Consider the following 15336-nt stretch of genomic DNA (forward strand, 5'->3'; position numbering starts at 1 on the left):
TTTTTTTTTTTCATGTTAAAATTAAGGTTTGCAGATTACAGATATGAACTTCAAATTGGATTAGTTTGTTTAAACCCTCTGTTGTAGTTAAGAAATGGGGATACATTTAGTTCTTTGTAAAGTATCTGTGTTCTAAAAAGATTTGGTATAAGATCTAGGGGTGGAATTTGAGGTGCAAATAGGCGCTCCTCAATACGATTTTTTTTCCTTCTGTCATCGCATATCATGGTTCTTGATCTTATTCTTAGTATAATACATAATGCAAACTGTTTTTTTTTTATACTAGAAACACTTCTGAGTTTATGATTCATGTATCTCTGTTTGAAATAAAGATCTTGTTGCTGATGCTTATAACTTATTACAAACAATTTTCAGCGCTCTTGCTAGGCCTGTGACATACACAATTTGGCTGATAGTTTCAGTAAAATCTGGGAGGAAATACCCTGTAGATAGATAGACAAGACAGTTGTCTATTCGAGTCCTGAACAACCTCTAAGGTATGTTTTTAAATTGAGTTCCGTCTTTTTACAACCAGTTCTATAAACGCCGGACGATGCAATATCCCTTATGAATTGGGATCCCAATAGCTGGATGAAAATCATCCTTCTACAGCTACACTGCCAAAAATATATGAGATACCGAACTCATTATTATTAACAAGACAAGACAATAAATGCGTTGTGGCTAAATCCAGGCTTTGGAGTATGAGATTTTAATAACAACCTGGGATGTGATTAAAGTCCGGATTTAGAGGCAATTCTTTTTGTTATTTGCGCCAGACTTTAATAACAATGCTAATCAAATGCAAGGAAACTACGAGCTACTGGCTTAGAAGTACTATGGATTCGCAGAGAAACCAAATTGTTTAGTAAACAGTGTACTACTTGGATTATTAAATTGCGCGTTTTTGTACTGTTGAAGCTAAGACAGCAAATAGCTAGAATAGTTTAACAATCTGAGATCTAGTATGGGACTTCATAACCAGAATGACAAATGAAGTACAATTTAATGACGTGTATAACGTGGTTGATGGACTGATTTACAACTAACTTGTGTTATTCAATTTTGTAAGATCCAAATCTGATCAGGTGTGCATGCACAACCCGCTTTATCTATTCAATTCTAAATCCATCTATAAGTTCAGAGCAAAACTATCATCTATCTTCCGCATAAACAACTCTCTGAGATTATTTATCAAAGTTGCTGTCTTCTTATTCTTAATTTCTGGTTTCCTGTCTTCTTTTTAGTTCAGTCCAAATTTCTTCTCTCGTATACAAACTATGGAAGAGATTCTTATGAGTGGTGCAACAAGAATCCTAGAAAAACTAGTGGGTGTTGTTTCCAAAGACATTGGTTTGGCTTTGGATGTCAACGATGACTTAAAGAAACTTCAAAGAACCTCGGAAATGATTCTCGCTGTGATTGCCGACGCGGAGAGGAGGCAAGACAAGGAAGAACTTGTAAGACTTTGGTTACGAAGGCTCAAGGATATTGCTTACGACGCTGATGACGTGATTGATGAGTTCTCTTATGAGGACATGCGTCGCCGTGATAGAGAGGATAGCTGGAAGCATAAGGTATTGGATTTCACTTCATCTTCAAACCCTTCACTTATATTTCGTTTCAAAATGGCGAAAAAAATCAAAGACATAAACAAAAGATTAAATGAAATAACCCAAGATATAGATAGGTTTCAGTTAGAAGTTAGTGCACCTATTCCTGATGGTGAAAGTGATGAACAACTGGATCGACAAGTCATTTCCCATGTTAATGAGTCAGAAATCGTAGGAAGGGAGTATGATGAATCCCAAATAATAAAACTTTTAACAACAGATCCCAAATCATCATCTTCATCACCACCAGTTTTTGCCAATCCTAATCATTCTCTTGAAAAGGTTTATGTAGTATCCATAATGGGTATGGGTGGGCTTGGGAAGTCAACACTTGCACAACTCGTTTACAAAAACGAGTTGGTGAAGAAACTGTTTGAGCCAACAATGTGGGTTCATGTATCTGAAATTTTTGATATTGAAATCCTCTTAGTAAAAATTATGGAGTCTATTACTCAAACTAAGTTCCAAAGGGTTTCAAATTTCTCTGTGCTAGTAAATATAGTTAGAGAACATTTAGATGGGAAAAAATATTTGTTAGTAACGATTTATGGAATGATGATTCCGAGCAATGGGAGTAAGATACTGATCACCACACGTAATGACCGAGTTGCATCTGTTGTTAGGGGGAGTATTCCTCCTTACAGCTTGAGTCAATTGCAAGATGATGCATGTTGGTCTATCATCAAGCAAAGAGCGTTTTCTCCTGGTGGAGCATTAATTTCTCCAGAAATGTCAGACATAGGAAAAGAAATATCAAAAAAATGCTGTGGTTTACCACTCGCAGCAAAATTTCTTGGAAGTCTAATGCACTTAAAAAAGAAAGAAAGTGACTGGATATCGATTAGAGATGATGATATTTGGAATACTCCAGAAAGCAAAAGAAAAATCTTACCTGTATTAAAATTGAGCTATAATAACTAGTCAACTCAACTAAAACAATGTTTCTCTTATTGCTCAATCTTTCCCAAGAATTGGGAGATTAGTAAAGAGATTTTGGTTCATCTTTGGATGGCAGAAGGATTTGTCAAACCATCTAATATAAAAAACAAAAGATCAATTGAAGACATTGGACATGATTACTTCGAAAGTCTAGCGTGGAGCTCCTTTTTCATAATTTCAAGAAGAACGAATTAGGCGACATCGAGACGTGCAAAATGCACGATCTTGTGCATGATCTTGTGCATGATCTTGCGGAAGAAGTTCGTGGGGAAAATGAATTGGCAGCTCTCAAGGCAAGTGAGTTTACAGATGTTTCTAAAGTTCGTCGGTTGAGGTTAGAATTAGACGAAGATATATCAAAAACATTTCTGAAGAAGTTAAGTAACGCGAAGAAGCTGCGTACAATTTTCGCCCCCGAAGGTTCTAACGTGGATCCTCTTATATTTTCCAGAAATAACAACTTACGTGTGCTTCATGCGGTTCTTTCACCAAATTTCACTTTTCCAAAGTTGTCTTCTTTGAGTCTCAATCTGAGACATTTAAGGTACCTTCGCCTTAACTCTCTTGATATGAGGAATGTATCGAATGGTCAGTCCATTGGTAAACTTTATAATTTGGAGACGTTGGTATTTACCAACTTCTATGGTGTTCAAAATCTTCTTACAAACATTCATTCTTTGCAAAAATTAGGATATCTTGAAGTCTCGTGGACGGTTATGGAAGAGTTACCTGATTCTGTCACAAGTCTTTGTAATTTGCAAACCTTGGATCTCAACAACTGCGAATTAAAAGTCATTCCTGACTCTATCTCTGGTTTGAAAAATCTAACATCTCTAAATTTATCTTATAACCCTTTCGAAGAATTACCCGTTTCTATCATCACCCTCTCCAGTTTGCAAACGTTAGATGTCAACACCTGCAATAATTTAAAAGTTTTACCTGAGTTTGTGTCAGATCTTTGTAATTTGCAGATATTTGATTTCAGAAACTGCCCATTGTTGAAGGCATTACCCATAGATTTTGGATCATTAACTCAGTTGAGGTCTCTTAACCTAGTAGGTACTGAAATCACATTGTTACCGGAGCCATGTTCTAATCTTGAAAATCTTGAGTTTGTGAATTTTTCCCTTTGTGAGTCTCCAAAAGATGTAAAGAATTGGGCAAAAGTTAGAAAATTTTATCACAATCCGCTGGGAAACCCCACAATATTGGGCATAGGAAAACTAGTTTGCCTCGAGGAGTTGTATTACATGGTTCCAGAAAAACAACCTGAATGTGATGTTGGTATTCAAGACTTAGGCATAGGAAAACTAGTTTGGGCATAGGAAAACTAGTTTGCCTCCAGGAAACCTAAACATGCTTGAGACGCTAGGCATTTGGGGTCTTCAGAACGTGAAAGACACGATGGATGCTGAAAGGGCAAATTTGAAAGGAAAACAGAATCTTCTTGGATTGGCACTATTCTGGGACGAAATAGAAGAAGATCCGCTGGAGATGATGAACAAGTCGTGTAATGATCTCCAAGTATTTGAATCTCTACAACCTCCCACTGGTTTGGTATCTTTGAGAATAGAGAAGGTTCGGACCTTCCGACGTTGTGTTCCATCTGGTTTCCCAAGTTTGGATACGTTAATACTTCAAAACTGCAAAGGAATTAAACAACTTCCAGCAGCTATTGGTCAGCTCCCTCGTCTTTTGCAACTTACTCTTGGAGGAATATCTTTGAAGAGATTGGATATAGGTGGATTCTCTTCGTTAATCTGGATCCATCTTGCTGATATGTTCCTTCTAGAAGAGTTGTGTGATCCCTATCCGTGTCTTGAGATTTTGGTTATTAATGGCTGCAAAAGTTTGTCCAGAATCCCTTGGTTTCCTTGTTTGAAGCAGTTGCAGTTAGAGGAGATGAATCTCAAGTTAGTAAACTCAATTTGTAGAAGCCATACCTCTCTCACGAAGATTCTTTTAAACAAGATAGAGGAGCTTATATTCTTCCCAGTAAGCATACTCCAACACAACTGTAATCTTCAAGAACTGAAAATCGAGGAGTGCAATCAGTTTCAGGGATTTCTAGTAAAGGATGATGAGAACGAGTCTCTTACTGCTTCTCTTCAAAGATTGGTTTTGTTGGAATGCCCGGTTCTTAAGTTTCTTCCAGATTTACCAAGATGGACTTTTCTAAAGGGATTAACCATTTTCAACTGGCCCTATGTGAAGGAGTCTTTGACCTATGATCTCAAATCCCTCTCTTTTCTTCGATACTTGTGGGTTGATTTTATTCAAAGAGATGAGCAACGAGGAGATCCATCTGTTTATCACGATATGATCAATTGGATGAATAAGTAGCAGGTACCGTCTCTCCACCCATTTGTTTTTCTTTAGCTATACATCTCATTTACTTGTTTGATAGTCTTATATTTATCAAGTCTTCCAGTGTCATCGAATATCAATCTGATCCATCTTTTTCTTTCATTTCTTGAATCAGCATTGGCTAACAAACTCGATTTTCTCCAACAGATTGGAAAGGATAGAAAACAATGCAAGTATATAATCTAGAACTGGAACAACTCGCTGAAGAATTTCCATATGTCTGGGCTTCATATATCCTCGTATATGGTGGTTTTGCTTGTTGGGCAGGTTATAGATGGAGAAAGCTTCGAGCTACTGAAACTAGGGTTCGAGTATTACAAGAAAGACTTCGGAAATTAGTTGAAGCTGAGGAAACTACTGCCTCGACTTCAACTTCAACTCCTTCGGTAACTCCGCCTATTGATAAATCTACCACTGCAAGTAAATCCTCCCAGTGACTAGCTTATGATATTTTGCACTAACTTTTTGTTGTTAATTTGTCGGAAATTAATGATTATCGAGCAAGAAAAATCTCAGTTGATCGATCAACTTCTCGGCTTTTTTGATGTTAAAATTAGGGTTTGCAGATTACAGATATGGATCAACGTAGTTTTTTTAGACCCTGTGTTGTAGTTAAGAAATGGGGATACATTTAGTATTTTGTAAAGGATCTGTGTCCTCAAATTTTTTTGTACTCTATAAACATGTTTTCGCAATAAGATAGATGTCATATTTTTCATTTTTGCTTGATATTTTTTCTCTTGCTCTGCTATCAATTTATATTGGAGTGGAACTTAAGGTGCAAAAAGGCGCTGCTCGTTGTTTCATTTTATTTTGCCGTTCTTAATCATGGTTCTTGAGATAATGGTTCTTTTATAATACATTTGCAAACTGTTCGTCTATTTCGTATCTCGAGTCCGTTCCATTGAAATATTTCTGCTGTGCTCTTGTTAGCGCTGTATCAATACACAATTTTATCTTTTTTCTACAACCACTTTTGAACTCCCATCCAGAATTCACACAAGACATTTGGCTGAGTCATGAACAAACCAGAACATGTTGCCAGATAATGAGAGAAATAAGTTTTTCTGAAGGGTGGATGGGCCCCATGAGATAGGTGACCGCCCCGGTAGCAGCCTTCTTCTAAGAGCCCTTTTAATTTTTGAACGATTTTTTCGGGACCACGGTTTTATTTTGAGTAAGACATTTTGAATTAAATTTAAGCCACCCATTAAAAAAATATTTATTACCGTTCATGATTAATTTTGTATAATGAGTAGCACTCAACCCGTGCCGTAACATGTACGCATTTTATTAGAAAATATATACACATTCTAGTCAACCGTTCATATATATATGTATAATACTTTCCGAATTTTCATCTAGTCACTCTACCCAAAGACCCATTTTTGGTTGTAGCTTTTATTGAGTTTACGTACATTATTATTCAGTTTACGTACATTATTATTCAATGAGAAATTTATTATAAGAAATTTCTATTTATGGGAATCAGTTACCACATATGAACGGTAAAATCAACCAATATGCAGCCCACAAATTTAAACAACTCGGATCTTTTATTTGGAGGAGGGCCTAGAGCCATGGTTAGCCAACCTCTGGCTCCGCCTTACATACTTAAAATCCCAATCAACCTTCGTGGCTAACTCATCGGTGAACCAACCGATACATGCTCTTAACTCCTACATAGATTTTCCGTTGAAAAATTGGAGCAGAGAGTTTTTTGCAAATTCAAATATAATAATAGTTTTTAAGATTTCTGAAAGGAGATAATATCATAATAGCTTACAGCTCAAGAAACAAATCTGACCACTGCATGCTAGATTACATTGCAGGCTATGTGTCACCGTCCATGAATTCTATCTGAAGGATTTCTATGTGCTGAAACCCCTAGAAATTAAGATTTGATTGTTTTCCTATTGGCTCAATATGCAGTTGGTATTTTTCTAGGTCTGAGACGCATAGGTCGTCGTCAAATCGATAACAACTAAAAGCCCTCAAAGCCCAACCAAAACTGCTCAGGTGATTGAACGCCCGATGCGCGGTATTTAAGAGCACATGCTCCAATTTTAAATGTGATCTGTTGGATTATATTGAGATAGATTTAATCTGGACCGCTAGTTGTTTAGGCTAACTTAGACATGACCTCTTTTGTATTATAGATTAGTTATTGTAATTATAAGAAGAATAATTATTCAGAGAGTAAAGTAGTAAAGAAGAAGATAATTTTTTTTTTTTTTAGATGGGTGAATATGAGTTGAGTGATTCGAGTGATGATGGATTCTCTGAATCTGAACCTTTATCCCCTAAAGTATTCTTTAACGTTGCTTGAATTTTCCAAAAATTTTCTAACTGTGAAATTTTTTTAGTAGATTACGTCTAGGTCAAACAAGTTCGGCTATAATTTCTGAGAAAAGGTAGTCGAACTTATCTGGAAATGCAGTTCTGCTAATGTTTTTGAAGATACGGGTAACCGAAATTTGCTTTAATGGAGTTTTTGTTTTTTTTCAGTTATCGGATACTGAGACAGGTAGCCGAACTTTTATTCTATAGTATTCAGAGTAATGTTCTGTTTCCAACATAAATTTTCAATTAAACCGAACTCAACACAAGAGTTCTTAGAGTGAAGTTCGGTTAGGAAAAACAACTCTCGAATAAACCGAACTCAAGAGTTCTTAAAGCAAAGTAGAGTAAGGTAGGGGAATGAATTCAAACTAACCTAACCAAGCGAATTCAACATATTGGTTTTCAGAGAAGGGTTCGGTCAGCAAATTAATTTTTGGGAACCAACCGAACTCAGCATTTGTTGTTTTGTACAAGAGCTTGGTTACGGGGCGAAATTTTCCAACTAACCTAACCAACCGAACATTGGTGGTTTTCAGAGAAGGGTTCGGTTCGCAAATAATTTTTTGCGAACCAACCGAACTCATCATTTGTTGTTCTATATAAGAGTTTGGTTACGAAAAGTAATTCGTAATGGTCGAAGTGTTCTTCATGTTCTTGGTTTCAGAATGTTCGGTTAGCAAACAAGGGTTCCTTTAAACTATTCCTAACCGAACATGCTACTGTGAATCCATTTAAACCCAATTTTGATGATTTCTACTCAATATTTTCAATAAAAAACGAATTAAAAGTGATGGATTTTTCAATCGAACGAGGAACTTCATGGAAAGAGGGAAGAAGACGAGAAGAATTTTTTTCTTTCAAAACTAATAATTCCCAGTGCTCTCTCCCTCACTATTTGTTTTTGATTTTGGTTAATGATTCATATATGATTAGGTTTGTGTGGTTATTTATATAGTTTTAATTTAAATAAGGACAAAGAGTAAATTAGTATTTTCATAACTTTAGGACATCCTTATAAGGCATATTCTTATGCACATGTCAAACATCATATTTTTCCATATATGCACCGACTATGGGTATGCCAAAGTGCCAAACATATATGCCTTTATGTCAATATAACATATAGGCATACACGACAAACTTTTCAGCGAGCGATAGAGTGTCCATCGCTAGATGGTCAAGCTATCGCTGGTTGGTCATTCCAGCGCCAACGCTAGTCATGTTGTTGCTCTCTGGTTTGATCATCGCTTATCAGTTCCTCATCTAACGGCTACAATTTTCCCCCTCTATAAATACCCGATTTCAAACTCATTTCAAATCACACCAAAATTTCTAAATCTCTCTAGAATTTCTCAATCTCTCAATCTTCTTAAAATCTAAAACAATCACACCTTCTCTATAATTCTTAGTTTCTTGTAATATGGATTAACAATCTCAAAGTCAATGCAAAGGTAAAAAAAAACCAAAGTATGTGGTGCAAAATACAACCTCAAAGAAGATGAATGCATTTGTCGTAATTATGTTTTTTTTACCCAAGATTGTATCGATGGCGCACAACAACATGGTAACACCATGTGGAAAAATATAATTCATAAATATGAAGCACAAACCATGAAAATCAATTATCGTGATGCAAAAAGGTTGGCAGAACGCTTCATTACATTTAACAGGGAAGTAACCACTTATGTTGGATCCATAATGCAAGCCAAGAGAGGCCAGGAGAGTGGTCTTATGGATGGTGATGTAAAATGACTGGTTCGTACATATTAGCAGCGAAAACATGGCAAACAGTTCGTTTTCGAAAGTTTTTATCATATTTAGAAAGTGTTGAACAAATATTGTGACGCCCCGACTCTTAATCATGTTTAGCTAGTAGAGTTACAACCTAATTGAAGAATCAAATCTAAATTATAGATTTAAGAATCGTAATTACGTAAAGTGAACTAAGATAAACCCAAACTCTCTGATACTTTATAAATGAGAATCTCTCAGGTGATATGAATATATCAATGTGTTGTTTTACAAATAATAAGAATTAGAGATACGTAAAAGATACATAACGTTCTTAAATCGCTAAATCTATACACTACGGAAACGAATATCTTCAAGCGAGTCACCTCTTCTGATAACTGAAAACAGTGAAGTAGGAACATATAAGCACATCATCCTATAAGGGTTCTCAATGGAAACAAGTAACTCTCAAGTACTCAATAACGTGCTTCACAGTTCTAAAGGAATATAAGTTGAAAGAAACAAGAAGAAGCTAATCAATCAACAATTAGTGCATCATGAAGAAAGTGTCACTCTAACCTCGCCAAACTCATTGGAGAAGACGACGCGAAAGCAACCCTAACCAATAATAATAACATCGTCCACACAGAGTGCCCATGCAAACCATAATTCAGAATATTACCATCAAGATCAGAAAGTTAGTCAAACATACTTAATATGCACACGAGTGATTTCCCTCAAATAAAATAGTATATATAATATCATAATGGATGTATTACCGCCCTACTGAGATAGTATTCAAACGTATGAGTTACCTCCCTACTGTATTAATAAGCAGTGATATTTAAACGGATGAATTACCGCCCTACTAATGAAATAGATATAATAATATTTAAACGGATGAATTACCACCCTACTAAATAATATTGTTGACGGATGAATTACCGCTTTACTTAACTTAGCTAAGAGCCGCGGGAAACACAGACACTCCTCGCAGGGAAATCTCACAATGCATATCAAACACAATACATCATAGCAACACCGTACATACAGATACAACATATACGTCATACTCAAGATACAGGAAATATAACATCACAATATATGCTATCATGCACTCAAATAGTAAAGACTCATCATGCTCGCAAATAAAGGAAAGCTTGATGATTACAAGAAGGTTACAGAATTCCAACCTAATTTAATGACAGCCATGCCTACCTCGAGATCCACGATCCACTGGTTCGTTCTTTGAATCGATCGTTGTTAATAAACACTAATTGTTAATCACACAAGCACTCTAAGAATTTACCCAATAAAGTCATACAAGGTTCATAATGTAATATCATACAAGTTTCTAGTTATAGACTAAGTCAAATAACTAATTGTTCTAGTTTTATCAATGATTCTATAACTTAGTAATAAGTAATTTTGTGATAAAAAAATATCTACTTATCCAAATAGGGTCAACTTAGGTGTCATAATAAAGCTCTCAAAAACCCTACAAACTTTGCAGATGGAACCAGAAGCTAATTCGCACCGGTAGTGGTCCAAAAACACAAAATAAGATATCTGGCCCTAAACCCAAGTTCATTGGGCCTAACCCGGCACGACCCACTAATCATAACCCATGTCCTGACCCATCGGGTCAAACCACGACCAGACCCGTTAACCCGCTCCAAGACCCATACTGTCTGACTCGTATCGACTCATCTGAGTCAGAAGCTATAACTCGGCTGACTCACTCATCTTCTTCCCCAAAACTCAACTGAATATTTTCCAATTCTTGCTATAACCTATCTAGAAAACCTCTTACTTATCCCCATTCGTGATTGTTTCTACATGGTTTCAGCTGCGTCGACTAATTTTCGATCAACAATATCTTACTCGTTTCTTAACGGAATTAAACAAACTTTATATGTGCGGAATCACCATCCAACGTTCTATAATTTCTATTCATAGAGATACGTCTAATTAAGTCTTTAAGGAACCTAGAAAAGTCTCTACATATTAAGTAGTGAAGCAAATACCATGCATAAAATCATACATATTCAAGTAACGTAATTTAGCGACCCTGAGCTATTCTCAGTATTTGACCGATACCCAAAACATCATCATTTATCTCTATAAAGTGAATCTAAAAGTTACCTTGGTCGTCTAGAGTAGTTTCCTCCATCTCCATCATGATTAACAACACCTTCATCCATATCCATCATCATAAGCTACCATTTTTACTTCAACTACTTTTCTATATTGTTCCATTCATCTTCTAACTAGTCCTTCAGACTTCCAAGAGGAAAACGACTTCATCAAACTAATTACAAAAACAATACACTCAAGGGTTCATCCTCACTCTCTTCTACATTTTCTCAATCAATAAGGTTGTTACTACCACTTCCTATTTTTCTCTATAGTTCTCTACATAATATTTCTTTCACAAAATTATAATCTCCCACAAACTAGCTCTCTGTCCTCATATCACACTTCACTATCCTAAGCAAAATGGTGAGACAGCTCCCAAAAGAAAGAGATAACTCTCCAAAAAATCTAACAAAAATATACGTAATTAATTAATTATTCAAGGCTTTGATTAAAGCTTTATTATTCAATAACAGAATTAATACTAAGGGACAACCTAATCACTGATCAGAGGTCCAGTCTAATAATAGATCCGGTAACTGAAGTCAAGGTAGAAGTCAACGGTCAACGACCAACACTAGTTTGACTAATTTCTGACTCCGTCTTCGGACTGCGATATCTTTCTCATCCGGAGTCTGATTGACGCATTCGAGTAGTCCATTTCGTTTAACTTTTTGAGATCTATCTAGTGGTACTATTTTTTATCCCAAATTATTAGTTTATTAATTTTTTATTATTTAATGTTCGTATTTAATTAGTCGAGTCATTAGCGGCTAAATCGTCTCTTGACTAGTTAATAGCGTTGACGTGCTTGAGGATCTTTACAAATATAATCCAGAATTTTTACCAGCTAATCAACAAGTACCTGAAAGTTCACCATACAATTCTTCCCCCTCAACACCAAATCTTCACCATTTTCACCTAGTCCATCAAATTCTTCACCAGATACCCCAAGAAATCCAAATGTGAAATTAGTTCTCCATAATGATGATGGGGTAAGAGAAAAATTCCAGGGAGGAACAATGAAATACTGGCTAGAAAATTAGCTCAAGAAGGAGGAAGTTCCAATGAATTTAACATGACGGAGTTTATGGAACATCAGAAGACCGTCGAGAAGCAAAGTGTGGTTGATAGGAAATTTCAAAAGAGGGAGAGTCTCCTTTCTCAAGAAAAATTTGGGTTTGACTATGAAAAGCGTGACATTCTTCAAGCCGACACTTCAATTATGAACCTCTAACAAAAACATTTGTGGCAAATCGAATTTGACAGGATTCAAGCACAGATTGAACAACAAGCTGGATTTACTAATAGCCAACCTGGTGGTGATGAAGATTAGGATTAGTATGATGATGAGTTCGATGTAGTAGAACCTATAGATGATTGATGCATTAATTTAAGTTTTAATTTGAAGTATTGCATTTTAATTTGATATGTTGTTATTGCATTCTACTTAACATTAGTTTGGAATGAAAAGTTGATTAATTTGAAATGTTGTTGCAGTCTACTTAATTAAGTTTCGCTCATTAACTTAAACTAAAATACATAACTTAATAATTAAACCAAGATAGATAACTTAATAATTAAACTAAAATACATAACTTAATAATCACTCTCAACCGCTCTTTCATGCTCTGCCAAAAGATTCACTCTTAGATCATCTCTTAAACTGTCATACAAATTCCGGTTTCGAATGTAATTATTCATACGAGCGTAATTTCTTGCAGGCACGCCCCTTTCTGGTTGAATCTCAGGCCTCAGATCTTCTTATTCATAGTCAGTACACTCCTTATCGCAACGGTTTCCTGAATTACCATGTTATGAAGAATTATGGAAGTGAGCATAGTGTTGTGCATTTTCACGAGGACTCAACCCACAATATGGCCCACAAATGATAGCGAACTTCCTCTTCAAAATTCCAAAGGCGTGTTCCACATATTTCCTCAATGCCATTTGTTGATTGTTAAAATGCCGGTAAGAATTCCCCAATGCACCGGCAGGAGGCTGACGGTAACATTGAACCAAGGTGCACCATTTTGGGTAGATACCATCCACAAGATAATACCCATGAGTTTACTGATGGTCGTTGATCATGAAACAAACTTGGGGACATATTCCATACATCAGATCTTCAAACAGAGGCGACTTCTACAAAACATTAATATCATTTTGTGAACCCGGAAAACAAAAAAAAAAAGCGTGTCATATCCAACAATCATAAGTAGCAGCAGCTTGAAGGATAACAATTAGTTTTGGATAATAAACCTTACATTGACCAGCCCAATAAACATGGCATCCTTTCCATACCCAATGCGTACAATCAAGACTACCGAGCATTCCTGATGTAGATGGTGAAATTTTGATAAAGGGCAAAAATGTTATTTCAAGACCATAGACAGAATTCAACTCTCACGGGAGATATTAAGCCCTTTCCCCTCAAGGCACTCATATCCATGATTTCTAGTATATGTCCCCGCGAGACACTGCTGGTCGTGATGCTGTGACTCCTAGTGCACATGCTCGACGAGATATTGCTGGTCACGTAGGTTCTGTAGAGCGTAAAATGTCCCCGACATACTTATGAACCAGAACAACCACAATTCCAGCATGTCTTCACGAGACGCAGCTGATTGTGATGCCATGATTCCTAGTATACATCCTCAACGAGATACTGCTAGTCATATAGGCTCTGTAGATGCGTAAAAACGTCTCCAGCGGACTTATGACCCAGAGCGGGGATATGCATATCTCCATTAAGTACGACTCACCCTATTTGATATCAAGGACTGATTCCTAGTACATAATCGTGAGATACACTGGTCACGTCTGCTCTAAGCTCTGACTCGACTTACTGAGATTTCCGAATAACTCCTAGGACTCCCCGCGACATACGCTGGTTATTTTGCCTCCGGGCCCTTTCAACAGACTCCTAGAACATCCTTTCGAGATACACTGGCTTGTTGGCCCATCATATGGACACATAGTTGATTTCTAGCACACCTCTGTAAAATACGCTGGTCAAAGAAAAGTGAGCCAAAGTCTCGCTGAGACATTACACGGGAGTACAAATCCCTTTCTCTCTCTTTAAGGCGAGTCCAGCCGACCACATAGAGATTCTGATCCGTTAATAAAATCTCAGAGAGATTCACATCTCTCCGCAGTTGGATATTCCCCATGGTAGTCACACGCCTCATGTAGGAATCAAGTCTCCCCCCACACGAATTCTGAGGCATCCCATGCCTTTTCACGTGACTCATCCTAGTCATTCTTACAAATCGGAGAATATCTCTCTATCTTGGCCAATTTGGCTAAAGAGAATATTTTTCTCTCTCAACACGCCATCACGAAGGATGACTCAGATTCACACAAATGGAGGGATAACAATTAGGGTTTTGATCTGACGGTCTTTAGCACATGTGAGAAATACGGGCTTATTTCTCACTTCAAAAGAGAGTAAAGGCGGTGGAATAATGAGATAAACTCAACCTAGCTTATCTCAATCTATTCCTGAAGAGACGGGAGAATTGCTTCGTTCGGCACGAAAAGTAATCCTTATCTTCACCGACCTGAGATTAGATAATTCAGCTATAAATAGGTCCTCTATTTCTCCAAGCTACAAGGATCTTTCTCATAACCTCTCAGAGTAATTCTTCTTCAAACCCTAGAATTCTCTGATCTCTCTCTTCATCTGCTTTCCTCCCTAAGACCAGCCCTAAATCTCTTCCTTGTGACTGAAGCAGCCTTTGAACGACCACTATGCGTGGTTTAGGCGAAGATTGTTCGTGCTCAACCTCCCATAACTCACTTTCATAAACCTTAGAATCCCACTTCTAATCTCTCTCAAATTTTAGGTAACTATACCAGGGAATCCTCTTTCCTTATTCTCCCTCTATATTTCTCTAACATCTTCCTCGATTGGTTTACGTAAATATGTTGGACCAAAACGATTAATCATTACTTCACAAAACAATGAAAGATAAGTGAATGAAATTGTTTTACCCATACGAAGGTACTCTTCATTCGAATCTGCTGGTTTGCTATAATCTAGAATCCTTAAAGCCGAAGTAACTTTTTGTTCAGGACTATGACCTCTAATATTCAGTGCATCAAACTGATAATTAAATTGAGGTTCTACTCGACAAATCTCTTCAATAATATTTTTCATCAGATGCCGAGGCATGCAGAATCGACGTTAGAGATCTTCATCAGA

The 15336-nt window shown here is 36.7% G+C and overlaps 2 protein-coding genes across 2 annotated transcripts; both read left to right on the forward strand.

The window, feature by feature from the left end:
- Positions 1–1280: 1280 nt before the first annotated feature.
- On the forward strand, positions 1281–2534 carry LOC113324107 (putative disease resistance protein RGA3). The gene has a single exon (XM_026572443.1). The coding sequence runs from the start codon at positions 1281–1283 to the stop codon at positions 2532–2534; it is 1254 nt and encodes a 417-aa protein (XP_026428228.1).
- Positions 2535–2767: 233 nt separating this feature from the next.
- Positions 2768–3877, forward strand: LOC113324108 (plant intracellular Ras-group-related LRR protein 5-like). Its single transcript, XM_026572444.1, has one exon. The coding sequence runs from the start codon at positions 2768–2770 to the stop codon at positions 3875–3877; it is 1110 nt and encodes a 369-aa protein (XP_026428229.1).
- Positions 3878–15336: the final 11459 nt, after the last annotated feature.

Source organism: Papaver somniferum, chromosome 11 (genome assembly GCF_003573695.1).
Source record: "Papaver somniferum cultivar HN1 chromosome 11, ASM357369v1, whole genome shotgun sequence".
NCBI lineage: Eukaryota > Viridiplantae > Streptophyta > Magnoliopsida > Ranunculales > Papaveraceae > Papaver > Papaver somniferum.

Bases quoted from the DNA above. Each gene is read 5' to 3' on its own strand.
- LOC113324107 (XM_026572443.1), top strand. From the start codon at position 1,281: ATGGAAGAGATTCTTATGAGTGGTGCAACAAGAATCCTAGAAAAACTA.
- LOC113324108 (XM_026572444.1), top strand. From the start codon at position 2,768: ATGCACGATCTTGTGCATGATCTTGTGCATGATCTTGCGGAAGAAGTT.